The 19,030-nt window shown below is 36.7% G+C and overlaps 3 protein-coding genes across 6 annotated transcripts; 1 reads left to right on the forward strand and 2 right to left on the reverse strand.

The window, feature by feature from the left end:
- The first annotated feature begins 127 nt into the window (after positions 1–127).
- LOC306872111 (N-acyl-aromatic-L-amino acid amidohydrolase (carboxylate-forming) B-like) lies at positions 128–8,061 on the forward strand. Of its 2 annotated transcripts, none has more exons than XM_079420510.1 (8): positions 128–259; positions 354–552; positions 3,780–4,015; positions 5,009–5,204; positions 5,835–5,928; positions 6,011–6,118; positions 6,204–6,316; positions 7,231–8,061. In XM_079420510.1, the coding sequence occupies exons 3-8, from the start codon at positions 3,780–3,782 to the stop codon at positions 7,426–7,428; spliced, it is 945 nt and encodes a 314-aa protein (XP_079276636.1). In that variant the 5' UTR covers positions 128–259; positions 354–552; the 3' UTR covers positions 7,429–8,061. The 2 variants fall into 2 exon arrangements, with proteins under 2 accessions (XP_079276636.1, XP_079276637.1); XM_079420511.1 differs by having other exon boundaries at positions 177–259; positions 454–552.
- Positions 7,616–11,898, reverse strand: LOC306872112 (claudin domain-containing protein 1-like). 3 transcript variants are annotated; one of them, XM_079420513.1, is made up of 6 exons: positions 11,785–11,852; positions 11,251–11,334; positions 10,548–11,051; positions 10,322–10,429; positions 9,279–9,416; positions 7,616–9,196 (listed from the first exon to the last, which is right to left on the reverse strand). In XM_079420513.1, the coding sequence occupies exons 3-6, from the start codon at positions 10,831–10,833 to the stop codon at positions 8,976–8,978; spliced, it is 753 nt and encodes a 250-aa protein (XP_079276639.1). In that variant the 5' UTR covers positions 10,834–11,051; positions 11,251–11,334; positions 11,785–11,852; the 3' UTR covers positions 7,616–8,975. The 3 variants fall into 3 exon arrangements, with proteins under 3 accessions (XP_079276639.1, XP_079276640.1, XP_079276638.1); XM_079420514.1 differs by lacking the exon at positions 11,251–11,334 and having other exon boundaries at positions 9,279–9,359; positions 11,785–11,898; XM_079420512.1 differs by lacking the exon at positions 11,251–11,334 and having other exon boundaries at positions 11,785–11,898.
- Positions 11,899–12,446: 548 nt separating this feature from the next.
- Positions 12,447–18,957, reverse strand: LOC306872696 (beta-galactosidase-like). The gene is made up of 16 exons (XM_079421447.1): positions 18,814–18,957; positions 18,006–18,175; positions 17,535–17,685; positions 17,159–17,219; positions 16,955–17,049; positions 16,432–16,612; positions 16,214–16,272; positions 15,937–16,058; positions 15,791–15,831; positions 15,598–15,710; positions 15,395–15,469; positions 15,192–15,281; positions 14,951–15,064; positions 14,279–14,410; positions 13,499–13,753; positions 12,447–13,378 (listed from the first exon to the last, which is right to left on the reverse strand). Exons 1-16 carry the CDS (start codon positions 18,868–18,870, stop codon positions 13,109–13,111), a joined length of 1,986 nt encoding a protein of 661 aa, XP_079277573.1. The 5' UTR covers positions 18,871–18,957; the 3' UTR covers positions 12,447–13,108.
- Positions 18,958–19,030: the final 73 nt, after the last annotated feature.

Consider the following 19,030-nt stretch of genomic DNA (forward strand, 5'->3'; position numbering starts at 1 on the left):
TTTCTCATTAAAGACAGGCAGCAGCCAGTTGTAATGTTTAGGTATAATTGTAGGGTCTGCAGTCCTCTCAGTTGTCATGCCCCCCCATCCCCCCCTCTTGTTTTTCTTCCACACACACTCTCTCTTTAGCGCATATATGAGTCAGCAAAACGCTCGCTTCATGCTGAAGCTTCAGTGGAAGTGGGAGTTGCTGTAACAACAGCATCATGTGTGAAAGATGATCCAGGGCTGGTGACTGAAGCAGGCAGAGGAGGATGAGGTAAATCATTGTTTTGTATGTTACTTTACTGTGTTTGAGCAATAGAGGAAGTATGTCTTAAACTATTAATGTGTGTGGGTGTGTGCAAATGCAGCTCCTGCAGTGCTGTGGCCCCTGAGGCTAGATTAGGCCTGTACCGACTGAATGTGTGTCAGCACGCATGCCCTGTCACACCTCACCGTATGTGTCCAAAGGTCTGCTGTGCCTTGAGCAACTTCACTCAGTAAGACGATTAGAAGGAAAGCAGCTGGAAGGAGGAGTGAAACTGCATTACTTCTATATTAAAAATAACGGTAGGTTTACCTTTAATTTTTAGAGCTTTTGCTCTCATATGTTGCATGTTGTTGTAAAATGTGAGTTTATAATAATGGTCTTTAATAAATGCATATTATTTAAGAGCTACAGAACACTACATTCTTAAGGAAAACGCAAAACTCTCTCTAGCAGCAGAACTTAAACTAATACCATGGTCACATGTTCTTAAAGGTATACACACATGGATAAACATTCGCCAAATGAGAGTAAACATAGATGTAATAAAGTTACCCGCTAGTCGGCCATAACTTTATTAGAAACTGCAACATTACACAGTTTGCATAGAATTTTTTAAATGTGATCTATGAAAGCCGAAGACATACAAACCGTCTGCTAAAGAAAAGTGTTTGTGACTCGCACAACTTCTGTCTTTAAGTTCATCTTAGATCTTAGTTTTTCCCCTCCAGAACTCCATGTGGCGACACACAAATGAAACATTCTTCAGATTTATTAAATATGAGGAATATTTTTCTTAAATACTTCCATATCTGCTCAGTGTCATTTTAGTATCATTGTTATACTAGTATAGTTTTTAATTAGTATTTTGAATGTTTTTATTTTTATAGCTTCTGTTTTCATTTTGGTTAAAGGTTTAGTCATTTTGATGTTAATATTTTAAATAACACATTTTTGATAGTAAGTTGAATATTTTATTATATACATACACACACACATACAGTCAGGTCCATAAATATTGGGACATTGACACAATTCTAACATTTTTGGCTCTATACACCACCACAATGGATTTCAAATGAAACGAACAAGATGTGCTTTAACTGCAGACTGTCTGCTTTAATTTGAGGGTATTTACATCCAAATCAGGTGAACGGTGTAGGAATTACAACAGTTTGCATATGTGCCTCCCACTTGTAAAGGGACCAAAAGTAATGGGACAATTGGCTTCTCAGCTGTTCCATGGCCAGGTGTGTGTTATTCCCTCATTATCCCAATTACAATGAGCAGATAAAAGGTCCAGAGTTCATTTCAAGTGTGCTATTTGCATTTGGAATCTGTTGCTGTCAACTGTCAAGATGAGATCCAAAGAGCTGTCACTATCAGTGAAGCAAGCCATCATTTAGGCTGAAAAAACAAAACAAACCCATCAGAGAGATAGCAAAAACATTAGGCGTGGCCAAAACAACTGTTTGGAACATTCTTAAAAAGAAGGACCGCACCGGTGAGCTCAGCAACACCAAAAGACCCGGAAGACCACGGAAAACAACTGTGGTGGATGACCGAAGAATTCTTTCCCTGGTGAAGAAAACACCCTTCACAACAGTTGGCCAGATCAAGAACACTCTCCAGGAGGTAGGTGTATGTGTGTCAAAGTCAACAATCAAGAGAAGACTTCACCAGAGTGAATACAGAGGGTTCACCACAAGATGTAAACCATTGGTGAGCCTCAAAAACAGGAAGGCCAGATTAGAGTTTGCCAAACGACATCTAAAAAAGCCTTCACAGTTCTGGAACAACATCCTATGGACAGATGAGACCAAGATCAACTTGTACCAGAGTGATGGGAAGAGAAGAGTATGGAGAAGGAAAGGAACTGCTCATGATCCTAAGCATACCACCTCATCAGTGAAGCATGGTGGTGGTAGTGTCATGGCGTGGGCATGTATGGCTGCCAGTGGAACTGGTTCTCTTGTATTTATTGATGATGTGACTGCTGACAAAAGCAGCAGGATGAATTCTGAAGGTGTTTCGGGCAATATTATCTGCTCATATTCAGCCAAATGCTTCAGAACTCGCTGGACGGCGCTTCACAGTGCAGATGGACAATGACCCAAAGCATACTGCAAAAGCAACCAAAGAGTTTTTGAAGGGAAAGAAGTGGACTATTATGCAATGACCAAGTCAATCACCTGACCTGAATCCGATTGAGCATGCATTTCACTTGCTGAAGACAAAACTGAAGTGAAAATGCCCCAAGAACAAGCAGGAACTGAAGACGGTAGCTGTAGAGGCCTGGCAGAGCATCACCAGCGATGAAACCCAGCGTCTGGTGATGTCTATGCGTTCCAGACTTCAGGCTGTAATTGACTGCAAAGGATTTGCAACCAAGTATTAAAAAGTGAAAGTTTGATTTGATTATTATTCTGTCCCATTACTTTTGGTCCCTTATGCACACACACACACAGACATGTTGGTTTTTGTGGTTTATGGGGACTCTAACATAGGCAGTGTCCTCATAAACCACCTTCATATTGTAATACCTCTGTCATACCCATGTCATTATACAAATTTGTGTCCTCATAAACCACATAAACATGCACACACACACACCTTCGGCCTTCTCAAAGTTTATATATATATATATATATATATATATATATATATATATATATATATATATATATATATATATACACCATATAAAATATAATTTAAATATTTATTTTAAATAACACATTTTTGTTAGTAAGTTGTATATTTTTTTTATATATATATATATATATATATATATACATACACACACACACACAGACACACAACTTGCTAATTTGTTACTTAAAATATATATAAAAAATATTTATTTTAAAGTAACACATTTTTAGTTAGTAAGTTGTAGGTAACAATAATAACCATTCATTCATTGCTTTATTTTCATTTACCTGGTTTTCCCTAATTTACAGGAAATAATTGTTTTTCTCAAGCCCAAAAATGGTCTTTTGTTCTCATTAACAGTGCAGTTTTCAGTCTGTTGTGCCAACCATGCAAAATAGTCAATGTGTAACCCTTGTTCTGTTGACCTCGGCCGTAGGATTATTAATGATGGTTTTGTTGTTTATTAACTCTCTCATCTGTTCTACAAATCATCTACAACTACAAATCATAAAACTACATAATGTTATTATTTAGTCAGAATAATAAAAAAAATAAGCTATGGGTTTTCGTATGGGTTAATCTGAATGAATTCAAAAGAATTGTTTACACTAATGCACTTTCAATTGAAGTCAAATTACTTTAACCCTTAATTGTCAACATGCCATAGAGCTCAATTTATACTGGCCACACCTCTTTCTCACCCACTGCTGGAAATTTTTTGCAAATTTGTGTCCACCAATAACAACATGCAATAGACTATGAATCAATATTCAGATCACTGAATGGGCTCATGATATAATAATTATGGTAGACAGACATTAAAATATTGCCATATCATTTGAAAACTCAAGAGTGTTATACTTTTCTCTTGTAGATGGCATTAGTGTTCCTGCCAGCACTGGCTCGTATGGCCGTATGCGGCGGTACCCATGGGAACGAGCTGTCCGGTGTGTATGTGGTGCAGGAGATGGAGCGACAGCAGAAAGAGAAAGGCGAGGGTGCATGGCCGATTCCTGTTACAACCGTGCTGTCAAACCCAAGGGCTGTGAAAGAGTGCAGGAGATACATTGACACGGATATGAACCGCTGCTTCAACAGAGCCACACTGAGGTGAGATGTGGAAATGCAATATGAAATGTAACATAAGTTAATTATATAGCTTGTATATTAGGCTATATAGGGACGTTACGTTAAAAAAAATAGTAAAAGTTTTAAATTAGGTCTATTGTTTCTTCTAATTGTAAAGTAATCATTTTGAATTATTTGCAAAATATATTATAATAGTATGTGGTTACATTTACTCTTATTTGTATGCCTAATATGTCGAAAATGCAAAACGCTTCTTGTCTCATCACATTCAGGAATTACATGAAATTTACATGAAATTTGAGAAAAAAAGAGTTGAGTAGTTTGCATTACTGGATAATAATACTGTCCGCTATTGAACATTTCTATAGACCCTTTTCTTATTTCCAGGTTTCTCGGGAGCAGAAGTTGTCATAACTGGGTAAACTTCCACAGCGGTGAATGAGAAACTACCACAAATATATTTTTTGCATTCCCATTTTCTCAAGTAGCAATGACTTTCAAAAAAAGGGAAAGAAAATAGAGAAAGACTGATAACAGCAGTCAGAACAGAGAACGATATCAAATTTTCCTTCACGCCCTTAGATACTGTATTAAAAACACTCTCGGGTTTAGCGTTACTTAGTTTTTTGTAATTTGATGCAAATGTAATATATTACAAAATATACTGTTATAAATGTACATACATTAAAAATGAAAATCTAAGAAACTTTGGAGGGTTTACGATGCTGATGACCGCTGAAATGCATCATCACAGTCTTGGGAAAAGGGTCCATTGTAAAATAGTTGTGAAATATTAAATGTTTCGCTACTCCCATCTTACCTTTGCTCTTTTTTTTAATGTTAAAACTGACAGTAAGTTCAGTAAACTCTGCCTACTTTGATTGGCCATCTCAAGCATTTTGACACTGACGAGCATGGTTACATACAGCAAGTTTTGTTAACAAAAATCTAGCAAATATATTTCTGCATGCAAATATGTTACTGTGTAGCTCTAAAATGCTCTGTTTCTTGCAGTTCTCCTATTACAGAGAGCAGCCCATATGAAGTTCGGCGTGCACAAGAACTGAACAATCTGCTGGGGCCAAAAGGATCCACAGATGCAATAGACTTGATCTGTGACCTTCATAACACCACGTCTAACATGGGTCTCACACTCATCCATTACACAACCAGTGACTGGGTGACCCTGCACATCTGCAGATACTTACAGGCAAGAACATTACTAGTGTGCTAAGGTACACACCATACTGGAAACTAAGGTCAGTTGTTCTCAACTGGTAGGGCGTTGTGACCAAAAACATAATAAATACATAATATTGTATTCTGACTACTTTTGGAATCCATTTAGTATTACCTTGGATCTAACTTGTTTATAGATTTAAATGGGATTATTGTTATAGTAAATAAATATATATGACCATTACTTGTCATCTGAGAACATGTGTTGTTAAAGCTGCAGTCTGTAACTTTTTTGGTTAAAATTAATTTTTGAGTAAGTACATAACAGCCAGTGTTCACCGGTAAGCTTATAATAATGTTTTCTAATTTGAGTGGTACAGGTAGGAATTTGCGGACTGCAGCTTTAAATTATGCAATTCATAAAAAAAAGTAACTAATCTGATTATTAACATTTTAGAATGAAATATAATCTAAATACTAAATTTATGGAATCTGATTATGTAACCAGATTACATGTAACCGAAGCACTGAAAATACAGAATATTTAGTGTAAAATACAGGTCCTGAAAAAAACCCAGTTAAGAACCACAGATCTATGTTTTTGTTTATGTGCCAGAGCATGTGTGTTTTGATGTTGTGTGTTGTCATGTACACATTTAAGACTAAGATAACCAAAGTGCCTGTGAGAGTGCTGGTACTGGATGTCCCGATTAGTGATGCTTATTCCTTGGAGTCGGTATCCAAGCATGGCTTTTGTAAGTGATGGTGATCATCTCATTGCATTTGCTTTGTTTTTTCAACCCCAAATGTACATTGAGATGACCTGTGTTTCTGTAGCAATAGAGGTCGGGCCGCAGCCACATGGTATCGTCAGAGCTGACATCTATATCCTTATGAAAGAGGCTGTCGACTTGACAATAGACTGGATCCACAAATTCAACTCAGGTACCGTAAGACCTAAGCAAATGTGGCTTACTTGTGTACTTTCTGTGTAGTATGAAGCGTGTTATATTTTGAGCTGTGTTTTTAGGAACGGTGTTCGAAGGCGGGGATGTGGAAACCTTTAGGCTAATCAAGAGTGTTGATTATCTCAGAGATCCAGAGACTCGGACTCTCACCGCTGCCATTCATCCTCATCTGCAGGTGCCAGTCGTGCTGCTATTTATTGTATTTCCACACAGAATCAGCATGAACATGTCTAGATCATAAGAAAATGTGGTTTATTTTAGGACCAATTTTTAAATCTTTCTCCATTTTTATTACAGTAACGGAGAAAAAACATCTAATTCTAAATATTGTTATGTGGAAAAAAAGATAAATTATTAAAATGGTAAACGGTGCTGGGTTGTAACTGATTGCATGTAATCTAGATTATGTAATCAAATTCCAAAAGTGTAGTACTTGTATAATAATAATAATAATAATAATAATAATGGTCATATTGACCTGAAGGTAAACAAAATATTTCAAATTTGGTTGTTCAAGTGTACAACAATGTAATGTTTAATGCATTTGATGATGTTGATGACAATAAAAATTGAATAATTATTCTTAATCTTATTTAATTTATTTATAGTTTTAACAATAATCCCATTTAAAGTTAGGTCAAAAGTAATCCGAAAGCAGTCAGAAAACATTACCTGAAATGAGTAATCTAGATTGCATTACTCGCTCTTCATCATGTAATCTATAATCAATTTGTAAATAATCTACCCAGCACTGACAGTAAAGTATTACTTCATCATGTTAGTATTTGTTGTACTGCCTTTGTTGATTTAAAAAAAAAAAAAAAATATATATATATATATATATATATATATATATATATATATATATATATTGCTTTTATCATGGGATTTATATCAAATAAGATGTCTATATGCAAACATGCATTGTATATATGTCGAAATGAAATGTCACACAGAATGCATTTATATCGGCCTAAACAATTCTAAATATAATTTATTTTCTTGATTTCGGTTATAATGTGACCTAGACATATTTATATGAAATACACCCAAAATCTAAATAGTTTTTTCATATTTTTTGTTTTTTAGGACAAAGACTTCTGTCTTCTCAAGCAGGGAGACCCTTTATTTTTGTCATTTTCTGGAAAAACTGTGAACTACGTGGAAGAAGAGACACTTCATCCTTTCTTTATCAACGAGGCTGCTTACTACGAAAAGGGAATCGCTTTTCACTTGGGAAAAAAGATGATGCTGACGATTCCAACGGTGCAAGTGCAGAAAGACTGAAGGATGAGAGAGGAAACGATATTAAACTCAGCACAATTACCACCATCAATCAGATGATTTCACAAGAATGTGACTGAAATGATTTTAACAATCACTTGTAACTCAGGTATATGCTATGTACTGATTTGTGGCTATATGAGAATGAATGGTTAGTTTTTCTGCTTCTAAAACACAGGCAACAGTGTTTTGGATGAAAAGATATTTATTGTGACCAGCAAAATGTTAATTTGACAGGAAAGTGTACAAAACTGTATAAAAAAGGCGATACTGTCTGAAGTACTGACATCAGGATGATGTCACAGTGGAGTGTGAGGTATCCTCTTGACTGTATTGCTCATATGCTGTTGCTCTTGCCTGATTGCTGAAAATTGAGCCTCTCGTGAACTCAAAATAAAAAGACAAAAAAAGCACTCACTTGAAAAAATGTGATCTCAAATATTACAACACGCAGAATAAACCACATGGCACAATGAAATCAAGTGAAGCTGGATATGCACAGTGTGATTTTTACAACAACATGATGCCAATGAACATCAAGTAAAATCTACAACTGACTGCAAGTCTTCTACAGATAATATATGCGATGAATGACAGCAGTAACTGAATGTTTTAAATAAAATTGTGTCTTTGCTCTAATTTCACCAAAGGTACATTATGATTATGTTACATAAAATCACACGATGCCAATCCTAAATTGCTGAGAAAATCTGCAAAGTATATCGAAAACAACATCTTGGTAAAAATCATATAACGTGCACCAGCTGGTATAAGTATACATAAGTATATAAACCACAGCTGAGATGGTTTTAAATTACTACTTGAACCATCACAAAACATTATAACTGAATTGTAATCAAAGTCACAAAACAAGTGTAAAGTACATAATGAAATACATCCTCAAAGAGAAAATAAATGGTAAACAACAGAGTACAACCAATGCAAAGCACAAGAAAAAAATAAATAAGCGAACCAAATGTTCAGGAAAACACAAAAGGCTTAAGTGGTCAATGCTTAAGACGGACACAAACATTCAGTCTTTCAGGCCAAGGCAAAACCCTATTGCATCTTGGGATTGCAAAGCGCTAAAATGCAATCGCTTCAAGAAGTCACTGAGTAGCTACAACAGGCTGAATAAAAAAACACAGAGGTGTTATTTAAAACACGCCGAGATGAAACTAAACCTAACACATCAAAATAAGTTGAGTCAACAGGTAAAGTGTGAAGCCCTGAATAACTACTGTTTAGTGTTTATAGATGCTTTTCTGTTGAGCGAGTGTCTGTGGATGAGAAGGGTAGTTTCTCATCTTCAACAGTACAGATGCTAACAGAGTGGTTTAAAAGGCAGTTACATAGTATGAAGATCCTTCAAGAAATGAAAATATTCACAGGACAGTGCTACAGGTGGATGGCGTTAGTTAACCTACTAACTTTGAGCGGTGAGTTCTGACTGTTTCCTTCATAACTTTAGCTTGGTTAGTGGTAAAAGCAGCCGCTGAAGCGAACATGGCTGGGTGCTTTCTGTGACTCTGTAGTCAGTCCTTTATTGCCTAAGCAACCCTGTAGGCTGTCATTCGTGTGTAGTGTTGGCGGTGGCTCCTCGCTGCCCATATGAAGAGCGCGGCAGCCATGATCTGCAGCGGAGATGAGACCAGAGCCAAAAACAAGGACCAGCCCGGTGAATAGTCCATCCCCTCGGGCATCTTGGATATTTTGTGTAACAAATACACGCCCGCGAGGAAACAGCATACAGTGGCCATGGAACACAAGCCTGAGAAAACAATATACATCAAATTGTATCTCTTTTCTGGGAGCTGCGGAAATATAGCCATTAGCTGTTATTAATGTCTTACCGGCCAGCAGATGCAGCAGCCCTACGAATAGTGTGGGAGTGATACTGCGGCAAAGGCAGGCGCACACTCCAATCAACACCGCTAGAAACACCAGCCCCACAGAGACCAGCGGCAGCAGGAACTGACACTTCCACAGGTCTGTGGACACAAACGTTCAAAACATAATGACAAAGCAAATAACAAAACATCCTGTTGCTCGCTGCGGCTGATTAAAATACTATATGAATGAATCTTACTTAAAGGATTTGTTAGGACTGTGTAGACAATAAACAATAATAAGTGAATACAATGAGCATTAAAATTGATGTTGAGAAGTCTTTTCATTGTCTCAGCATAAATTTAATATGAGAGCTAGTCAAAGAGCTGGGCAATATATATTTAATATATCTTCAAGATGATTTTAATGGCAATATAAAATTAGGCAGTATAGTTTTAGCATGAAAAAAATCTTCCCAATATATACACTATCATTCAAAAGTTTGCAGACGGTAAGATATATATTTTTTTTATGTTTCTGAAAGAAGACTCTTCTGCTCCCCAAGAATGCATTTATTTCATCAAAAATACAGTAATATTGTGAAATAGTATTACAATTTAAAATGACTTTTCTATTTTAATATATAATAATATAATGTGTTTCAAAGCTGAATTTTCAGCATCTTTACTCCAGTCTTCAGTGTCACATGATCCTTCATAAATCATGAAAATATGCTGATTCAGTAGCTCAAGAAACATGTATTATTTTTTATCAATGTTGAAAACAGTTGTGCTGCTTCATATTTTTGTGAAAACTGTGATGTATTCCTTTTTTCAAGATTCTTTGATGACTAGAGAGTTCAAAAGAGCAGCATTTATTTGCAACGTTATAAAAGACTACACTGTCACTTTTGATTAGTTCAATGCATCTTTACTGAATAAAAGTAATAATTTAGAAAGACCCCAGACTTTTAAATGGTGGTGTATAAATAAAATGGAATATCATCTAAAGAAAGCCCTAGAAAGCATAGGTGTGTGTACATAACTGATTTAGAGTCAGGACGTACATGTACGCAGCAGATCTTCTCCACTGTTAATATTCCCAGGAGATCTGTACTTGGATTCCCACTGCTGTGGCAAAGTAAAAGCCTGACATTTAGTCACCATTATCGGATCTGGAAAGGAGGAAGCGGAGAGCGAGAAGAGAGACAAAGCAAAATGTAGTAAGCATAAATTTTTAACCGAATGCACAACTAATAATAATAATACATAACCATAAGTTCCTCTCCTTACCAGGCTCTTTTGAGTCTTTGGGCACCAGTATGCAGCGCCACCAGAGACCCAGTGTGCCGTTCAGCCGGAACAGAGCGACGCTGTAGCTGCTCTCATCCATGTCCTCTCCCTCAAAGTCCTGCCGCAGCATCTGCAGGTCCGAGCCGTTGCTGGCGTCGTTGCTGGCCGGCTGGCTGTGGTACTGGTACCAGTGCTGCGTTCCCATGGCAACAGAGAGATAGACGGTGGCAAGCAGGCTCAGCACGGAGCCGATGACCAGCGCCGTGGCGTATCGGTTGTCCACCATGGTATCGATGACGTAATTTAAAAAGACTTTCTTTAGATGGCCAACAATTAATTCTTTAGTTGATGAGTGTGGTGACTGATGTAAGGAGAACGGTCATATCATTTGTACGGATTTTGGTGACAGAGATTGCTTTTCATCCTCTTATAATATCCAGTGCAGATCGTCAGATCTCATCCTCGTGGAAGTGATCCTTCTTGAGATCCAAAGAAGTGTGTCATCTGAAACATAGAGGAGTGTGATTAAATCTCAAAGCAGTCAAAGTCATGTTTACATAGCTAACAAGTTAATACACTTTTAAGGAGGTATAAGCCGCTGGATTTGCAAAAGACACTCCTAGTTTCGAGGCATTTAGCCAGGTAGCTAGACATTCGTGAGTAAACCTGTGTGTTGCATGACTGTGAAATGATTTGTACTTACTATTGCATAACTTATTTCACATAAAAGCCACTAAACCGCACATCCTCTGGTAGGTCCCTTGGTAGGCCTATTACAACAACACGACTTAAGCAAAAAATGAAAGAAAGAAAAAGAAAGTATTTTACATAATCAAAAAAGTACGATAAAAAAAGAAAACAACAGTCAAACTCTCATGTAAGTGCTCTTTACCAGGTCGATGTGTATTATTATTATTATTGAGTAAACTTATACAATAATATCATTTTCGCAGCGTTTAAATGCACAAAGGAGCATTTCTTTCCAAATATAATTTATATAACGTTATATTTAACTGACACAAGAGCCTAAAGTTCAATATTGCGTAATGTTACATTAAAGTTGTTTGACGTTGGCTAGCATGAGAGCTAACAGGCTAGGGTGTTTTAGCAACATACTCGAGACTATCGCGAATACAAAACGAAGTACTTTAAGTGTTCTGGAACTTCATATAACAACGAAACATCCTATACAGGTTTTTGTTTAAAGCAATAAAAGCTGTTTGCGATTATCACTTACCATATTACACACACCCTTTGCGCTGACGGCGACTCCACTTCCGGTTACGATTACGAACGCGCGTGCACAACTCAACCTAAATCCGTACGGACTCGGGCACGAGCAGTGCTCTCGACCAGATGCGCTTTGTACGTTTTACTAGGTTTGGGGTTTTCACACGCCCTTAACAAAACGGAAGGACAAAAAAGATAAGAAACTAAACAGTTTTCTTCTGTTCACGCTGTCCTTGCCTTTAAAAAGTGGTTTATATCTCTCTTACGCTCCATTTTAGTTGGCTCTTCAACTTTCCATTCACTATTTTAGTTTCTTTTTTTGAGGCCCAGACAAACAGAATAGAGAATAGTATTATTATGTAATTTCACAACAACAATCATCATTATTATTATTAAATATTAGAAACTGAAAGAAGAAGCATAATGTTTGAAAGAATCGGTGGATAATTGACAATCATTGTCTGTAATGACATCTTAAGTGTGTGTGTGTTTTGCATGCCATCATCTTTATGCAAAATAATGTTTTAAATCATATGCACAAGAAAAGGTTAACATGCTTTTGACAACTGACACCTTAAGTGAATCACTGCTTATTTGGAGAACACGCATATAAAATCAAATTCTTATAAACAGCCCACTTTAGACCCCTGAAATAAAACAAATGTGAAAATAATGCTGGTGAAGAATGTATAAAATAGTGTGGTTTATTTTGCACACAATTCCCCCCGGTTTCACAGACGAGGCTTAATCTAGTCCCGGACTAAAATGAATGTTTGAGCTGACTCAAATGAAAATATCTTGCTCTGACAGATCTTAAAATATGTCAGTGTCATTGTTCTGTGTCACCTTAATGTTTTCTTCTAAGGCGTTTTTGTAAAAGTTGCTTAAATATCTTAATTTAGCTAAGGCGTAGTCCTGGCTTAAGCTAAGCCCCATTCGTGAAACCGAGCCACAGTATACAAAAACGTTTACCATTATTTCAAAGGATTAGCCAACATGCAGTGCAAAAAAAGAAGAGCACTTGACTTTCTAGTATTATTTAATAGAATTAAAAGTGCAAATAATTGAAGGGCAAAAAATCAGCAGTAGAAAATCACTGGTAACATCATCTTGAAGGCATCTAGTGCATTAAAATTAAGACCAAAGCTCGTTTTCTGAGCAGCTTTGACACCTGAGAATTACTGTACAGTATATTACTGTACATGTGCGATATATTACTGTAGATTCACAGTGATCATCAAAATGTCCATACAGTACTCATGCATGTCATATCTTTAACAACTTCCTACTTTAGACTCCTTCAAATCAGTAAAATATGTGACATGAATGTGTTATTCTAAGATCGTTCTGCTCCAGAAGGTCTTATCTGTTGAACTTCTCTTATAGTGGCTGGTTGACTTCACAGTGCCGTTTATGACAGGAGTGTCAGTGAACTCCACAGTGCAGGAACCTGAGGAGCAAGGTGACGCCTCCAACTCCAGGACAGTTATGTTGTTTTGGGCCGAGGTGCTGAGCAGGTGGGCTGGGACAAAGAGTGTTATCTGTGGTCCACGGGACGGCCAGTAGCGGCCCAGGTTAAAACCATTAATCCACACTTGACCCTGAAATAAAACGTATGATGTGATCTCTTTATTACACCAGCGCTGATCTATCGGGAATCTGATCTCTTCACATTTATAAATGGATTTCAGTATAACCACAGAATCAGTTAAGACTCCTACCTTCCTCCAGTTGGGAAACTGGATGTATGTGTCCTGAGGGAGGTCAGGGATGCTGTCGGGGATGATGAAGCTGCCAGTGTAGAAGGTTGGAGGTGAAAGAGCAGGAGGGGGGGAGGTTTTGAAGCTGCTGGAGGTGGAGATGAATCCGCTCGATGCCAATAACATGCCCTTGCGCACTGCTTCATCTATACTCAGAGAGTACACCGTCCAGTTACCCAGAACATCAGCACCCAGAGTCAGATTAAACACCAGACCCTGAGGAACCGAGAGAGGAAGTGAAAAAAGAGACATGGGGAAGGGAAGAAAGGATATGGACAAAAATAATAACAATAGTAATAATAAAATAAATAAAAATAATAGTTATTATTCTTACAGAAGTTTTAAAAATTTGTGCATTATCATTATTAAGATTTTTTTTTAAATTTTAGTTTTTAGATATTTAATATTACTAAATATTCGAAATTTAGGTTTAATTTTTATTTCAGTTTAAGTGTTTTATTTATTTATTTAGTTTAATTTTAGTGCTTCATTTTCTGATGTTCATTTAGTTCAAGTTTCAAATCTTATATAGAGATTTTACATTATTTTATGTTAATTTTATTTCAATTAACAAACATGTTTTTGAAGTTTGTAGTTAGCAGTTTGTCTTAGTTAGCTTGAAAGCTGTCAGAGGAATGACAGTCTACATTTTTCAGTGGGATTTATGATTTATGATTGTTAAAACAGGCTGAGGGACTGAGAATTAGAAAAAGAGAAAGTGGATAGGAAAGTTTTGGTTGCCTTGAAGTCATTAATTTCTCTGCCGTAGTTGACTGTCCCCATGTTCTCCACCAGGATTTCCACATGACTGCCAGCTTTCCCTGTTATATTAATGGTGAGTGCCTTGTTTCTCTCCAAAATACCAGCAGCAATCTAAACAATAAATGGATTTAATAAGCAAAATAATTAAATTTAACAATCCTGTTCAAAAGTTTGGGGTCAGTAAGATTTTGTAATGTTTTTGAAAGAACTCTATGCTTAATTTTTTTTAAATCAGAAATACAGTAAAATTGTGAAATATTATTACAATTTAAAACAACTGTTTTCTATTTGAATATATTTTAAAATGTAATTTATTCCTTTGATGTAAAGCTACATTTTCAGCATCATTACTCCAGTCTTCAGTGTCACATGATCCTTCAGAAATCATTCTAATATGATGATTTGCTGCTCAAGAAGCACTTCTGTTTATTATCAATGTTGAACACACTTGTGCTGCTTCATCTTACTGCCCCAAACTTTTGAACGGTAGTGTATATGAATGTTGTGTTATGCGAAACCTTCCAATTAGATATAAAATTTGTGCACTGATTTATCTTATGTTAAAATCTTACAGAGCACCATCACAGCTATTATGATTGAGTAACTCATAGCTCAGTAAGACAGTCAACAGAGAAAAACTGTGCTTCTTACGCCATCAATGGATATGTAGGCCCGATCATGGACTCCATTTAGAGGGGACGACAGCGGGGTGGGCTTCAAACAGTTGACAGGTAACACAGTCTGATACAGCACAAAGCCAAACGCCTGACCAGATAATGAGACATGCATAGTCAATGCACGAATAAGATAAAGCAATGAGCACAGAGGGAACATGTAAATAACTAACATGACTGAACATAACTTCACTTTAACTGATGAGATGCGGGCATACCTGATTCATTTCAGTAAATGTTAGTGGGTAAAGAGTTTTTACAGGGCCAGAGAAAGATAATATATCTAAAAACTCTGACACTGTCTTGAGCTGCAAGGACAAAGAGATCATTCACACTTTAGTCGCAAGAAAAACTGAGGTGTTATACAGAAAACAGAAAATATAATTCATGTTACAACAGTAGACAGGCAAAGATGACTAACCTTCTTCATCTGTACTTGCCCATAAGCAAATTTAGGTGTTGATGGAGGCAACAGTCCCTCTGGTATTTCTTTGTACTATATTAAAATAAAAATATAAATAAATAAAAAAAACAATCAGATCAATTTGCATCATTAGTGGCAATTGAATTTCTCTATCAAAAATCATAATTCTTTTAAGAAATAGCTACTTTTCCCATCTTTACCATTTTGATGACTTCTCTTATGGCAAAATACTTTTCTGTGAGGTCTCCAGCTTCTGTAAGCAGGGCGTCATAGTCATAGCTGGTTGGTTGAGGACTATAAGGAGTGTTGGCACCTTTAAATTGATAAAAACATGAATCGACACACATTCTAATGTATTTTTGGCTTGTTGAGTTACAAATCCCTAAAACCTACCATTCCAATAGCCAAAGTTAGTTCCACCGATGAACATATATCTGGAAAGCAAGAACAAAAATACAAAAATCAATTAATTTCAGAAGTCAGTTTTCAGTGTAAAATGGATATTTCAGTTCAGTTGTTATTATGGGCGACCAACTCACAAGTTAACATTGGCTCCCACTTCCAGAATTTCATTGAGGGTCTTGACCACAGCAGCTGTGGGAATCACAGAGTGTTTCTCGCCCCAGTGATCCAACCAGCCTGTGTAGAACTCAGAGTTCACCTGCAAAAAACGCCGTCATTTCCATTTTCCAGAGCACATTTCTATCTGTTAAAATGTTTAACATCAGTACCATAAAATCAGTAATATAAATGTAGTTCAAAGCAGCTTTGCCTTCTTTATATTCAATCACTGATAGGAAGGTTTTTGCTTCTTACCAAAGGCCCACGTGGCTCTGCATGTCTCTGTGCTTTAAAAGCAGCAGTTACATTTGAACCTGCACAAAAATACAACAAATGCGTTTTTTACTGAATTCTAGAATTCAGAGTTAAAAGCCTGTAATGTCAGAGGTTTAGTAATAAGCATTTTTTGAAACCCTTTAAGGAACGTGAAGGTAATATACAAGTCATACTGGTGATATATAGGGTATGCAGACCTGGGCCGAAGTCAACGGTGGCATATATGCCCTGGAGGGATCCACACTTGAGATAACCCACACCTGCTCCATCTGTGGTGAACAGGACCACCTCATCTCCCAGATGAGCACGAAACAGCAGGCTGAGATGCCGCATGTAATTATAATCACAGGCAAAGTAACTGCCATATTCATTCTCTACCTGCATATGGGGAATAATGGATTTATTTGCCCTGAAAGTGTGAAAATACATAAATAAATGTGCTATTCATCTACACATTGCATATATTTTTACTCTTCAAATATACATATACACACACACACACATACAAAAATGAAATGGCTTAATATTAAATAAAAGGCGGAAAATAAATAGTCGACTGTGAAATACCAGTTCAATAGGAAATATCACTGATCAGTACCATGGGTTAAGCACTATGCAAGTTGTGAAACCATATCTACAAATGTGTAATTAAACATCTGATGCACACACATATAAATAGATGTTACTTTCATTAGAGTGATTATTATATAACTGTCTTACTTGCACCATAATGATGGGTCCTCCGTTCTGGTACAGGTTACGGTTCAAGATGGGCAACAACTGCCCCATCCACTTATCCACTGCTGCAAGGTAATCTAGAACAATACAAAGAGCTCTGAAGGAATTACTGTAGTTTATAAGCCATACATTTCACTCATTCAACTGGATATTTTCCCATCTGAGGTTAATCAATTACTGTATTACCTGGATCAGATGATCTCAGCAAAATATCTTTCTTTTTCAACAGCCAGGACGGCAAACCCCCCTAAAACAAGAAATATTGAGCTAGCTGTGCTATTCTGTTCATGCTTCCTTTACTTTCTTTTTTCGCTATACACAACTGCTTATTTGTTGAAATATTGGCGTATTGGACACTGTTTAAACTTTGAAATAACATTTGAAACATTTCATCAGCCTTCTCATTATTCCCAAAAAAATCTATTCAGGTTTTTAAGCACTTCTGTGGATTAATACTTTAAATATTTGAATTAAATCAGAATGATTAACTTTATAGGACACACATGTAAAAAAATACATGTGTCTCTGCCTACAATTTAGTTGTCTCTCTGTCTTTTCTCACCATATCCCACTCCGCACAGATGTAGGGGCCCGGTCTCATGATGACCAGCAGGCCGATGTCTCGGCACAGCTGTAGGAAGTGCTCTAGATCCCGTTCTCCGCTGAAGTCGTACTGACCAGGCACCGGCTCGTGGAAGTTCCATGGCACATATCTGTGGGTTAATTTGATCATTAGGAAAGTCTGAGTTGAAATCAGATTATGGGTTTATAAAAAGTTAGAAGAAAAATAATATTCAGGGTTCTGGCCATTGATTACTACATATTACAAAATAATTTCAGAATTAATTGTATCTGCAACGATCAACTTAACATATTTTATAGCACAGAAAGAAAGTATATTACTACAAAAATGCCCATGATTTTGATTTTATTAATATCCATGATTTTTCCAGACATGGAAATCACAGTTTCTAACTGGTAAACTCAAAATATTTCATGTGACTGACACTGAATCATAGTCAGTTCCTCTTACGTCTGGATAGCGTTCAAACCAGCCATGTACATCTTGAGTAGCCTGTCCTTCCAATAGACACTGGGGATTCTGCTGTAGTGGATACTGCCGGAGATGTAACGAAATGGCTCTCCATCTTTAAGGAAGCAGTTTTGACGGTAATCGATGGAGAAACTGGGTTTTGTGGCATACTAAAACAAAGGAAGATATAGTGTGCTTTAAAAATTTGAAAATTGTTTTTCGATAGCTAAAGGAGACAGACCACCCAACTTAAAAAAATTAAAAAAAAAACACCAATAGGTACAGTATTCCAGAGAGTGTAATTATGTCATTTACTCAGCCTTATGTTCAAAACCATTCAACACAAACACATATATTTAGCAGAATATCAGACTATTTTATTTCTATACACAGAGGATTTGAGTGACATAGCAACAAAAGCAAAACATGATCTCACAGTAAGTTTTTTTTTTTTGTTGTTGTTGGGGGGCGAAAAATTGCCATTATCATGTTTATGATTGATAATTACTTCCTCACATGACATGTCACAAGACAGACACATGACAGACTGGACGCACCTGTCAGCTTTAAAGAACGTTTTACATAACTTCTAACATCTGACCGAATCTCTCAAACATTCATCTATAAATTGCAAATTCTCCAATTATGACACTATTCGCAAATGTAACATATAAAATCACTATCTCATAATTACAAGTAGCCTAATGGAGAAATCATCTACACACTAGCCAATGCATCTATGAGTAACCAAACGTTACGCTTGGTTAAAATTATACTATTTGAAGAAACAGACAAAGTTAATACTTGCCGTGACCAATGGTAGGGTCAGGAGGAGAACCGACATCAGTCCGACGCTGGGCGCCATGGTGTTTGAACAGGCGAGCAGCGGACCGGAAGTCAAATGCTTTTGTTTTGGTTCTGCTAGTGATGTACGACTCGTGAATGAATCGTTCTCTGGAGTCGAATCTTTTTAATGAACTTCTTCCGCTTGGAGAACCGATTCGCGGAAATGAGTCGTATTCCAT

This window comes from Barbus barbus, assembly GCF_936440315.1.
Source record: "Barbus barbus genome assembly, chromosome: 7".
NCBI classification, from domain to species: Eukaryota; Metazoa; Chordata; class Actinopteri; order Cypriniformes; family Cyprinidae; genus Barbus; species Barbus barbus.

Excerpts from the sequence above, each read along its gene's own strand:
- LOC306872111 (XM_079420510.1), top strand. The coding sequence starts at position 3,780 with ATGGCATTAGTGTTCCTGCCAGCACTGGCTCGTATGGCCGTATGCGGC. Across the intron at positions 6,119-6,203 it reads GATCCACAAATTCAACTCAG|GAACGGTGTTCGAAGGCGGG; the intron begins GTACCGTAAGAC and ends CTGTGTTTTTAG. Across the intron at positions 6,317-7,230 it reads CCATTCATCCTCATCTGCAG|GACAAAGACTTCTGTCTTCT; the intron begins GTGCCAGTCGTG and ends TTTGTTTTTTAG.
- LOC306872112 (XM_079420512.1), bottom strand. The coding sequence starts at position 10,833 with ATGGTGGACAACCGATACGCCACGGCGCTGGTCATCGGCTCCGTGCTG. Across the intron at positions 10,430-10,547 it reads CAAAGACTCAAAAGAGCCTG|ATCCGATAATGGTGACTAAA; the intron begins GTAAGGAGAGGA and ends CCTCCTTTCCAG. Across the intron at positions 9,417-10,321 it reads AGAAGATCTGCTGCGTACAT|ACCTGTGGAAGTGTCAGTTC; the intron begins GTACGTCCTGAC and ends TTGTGTCCACAG.
- LOC306872696 (XM_079421447.1), bottom strand. The coding sequence starts at position 18,870 with ATGGCGCCCAGCGTCGGACTGATGTCGGTTCTCCTCCTGACCCTACCA. Across the intron at positions 17,686-18,005 it reads GGTTTGAACGCTATCCAGAC|ATATGTGCCATGGAACTTCC; the intron begins GTAAGAGGAACT and ends ATTAACCCACAG. Across the intron at positions 13,379-13,498 it reads AGTTTCCCAACTGGAGGAAG|GGTCAAGTGTGGATTAATGG; the intron begins GTAGGAGTCTTA and ends GTTTTATTTCAG.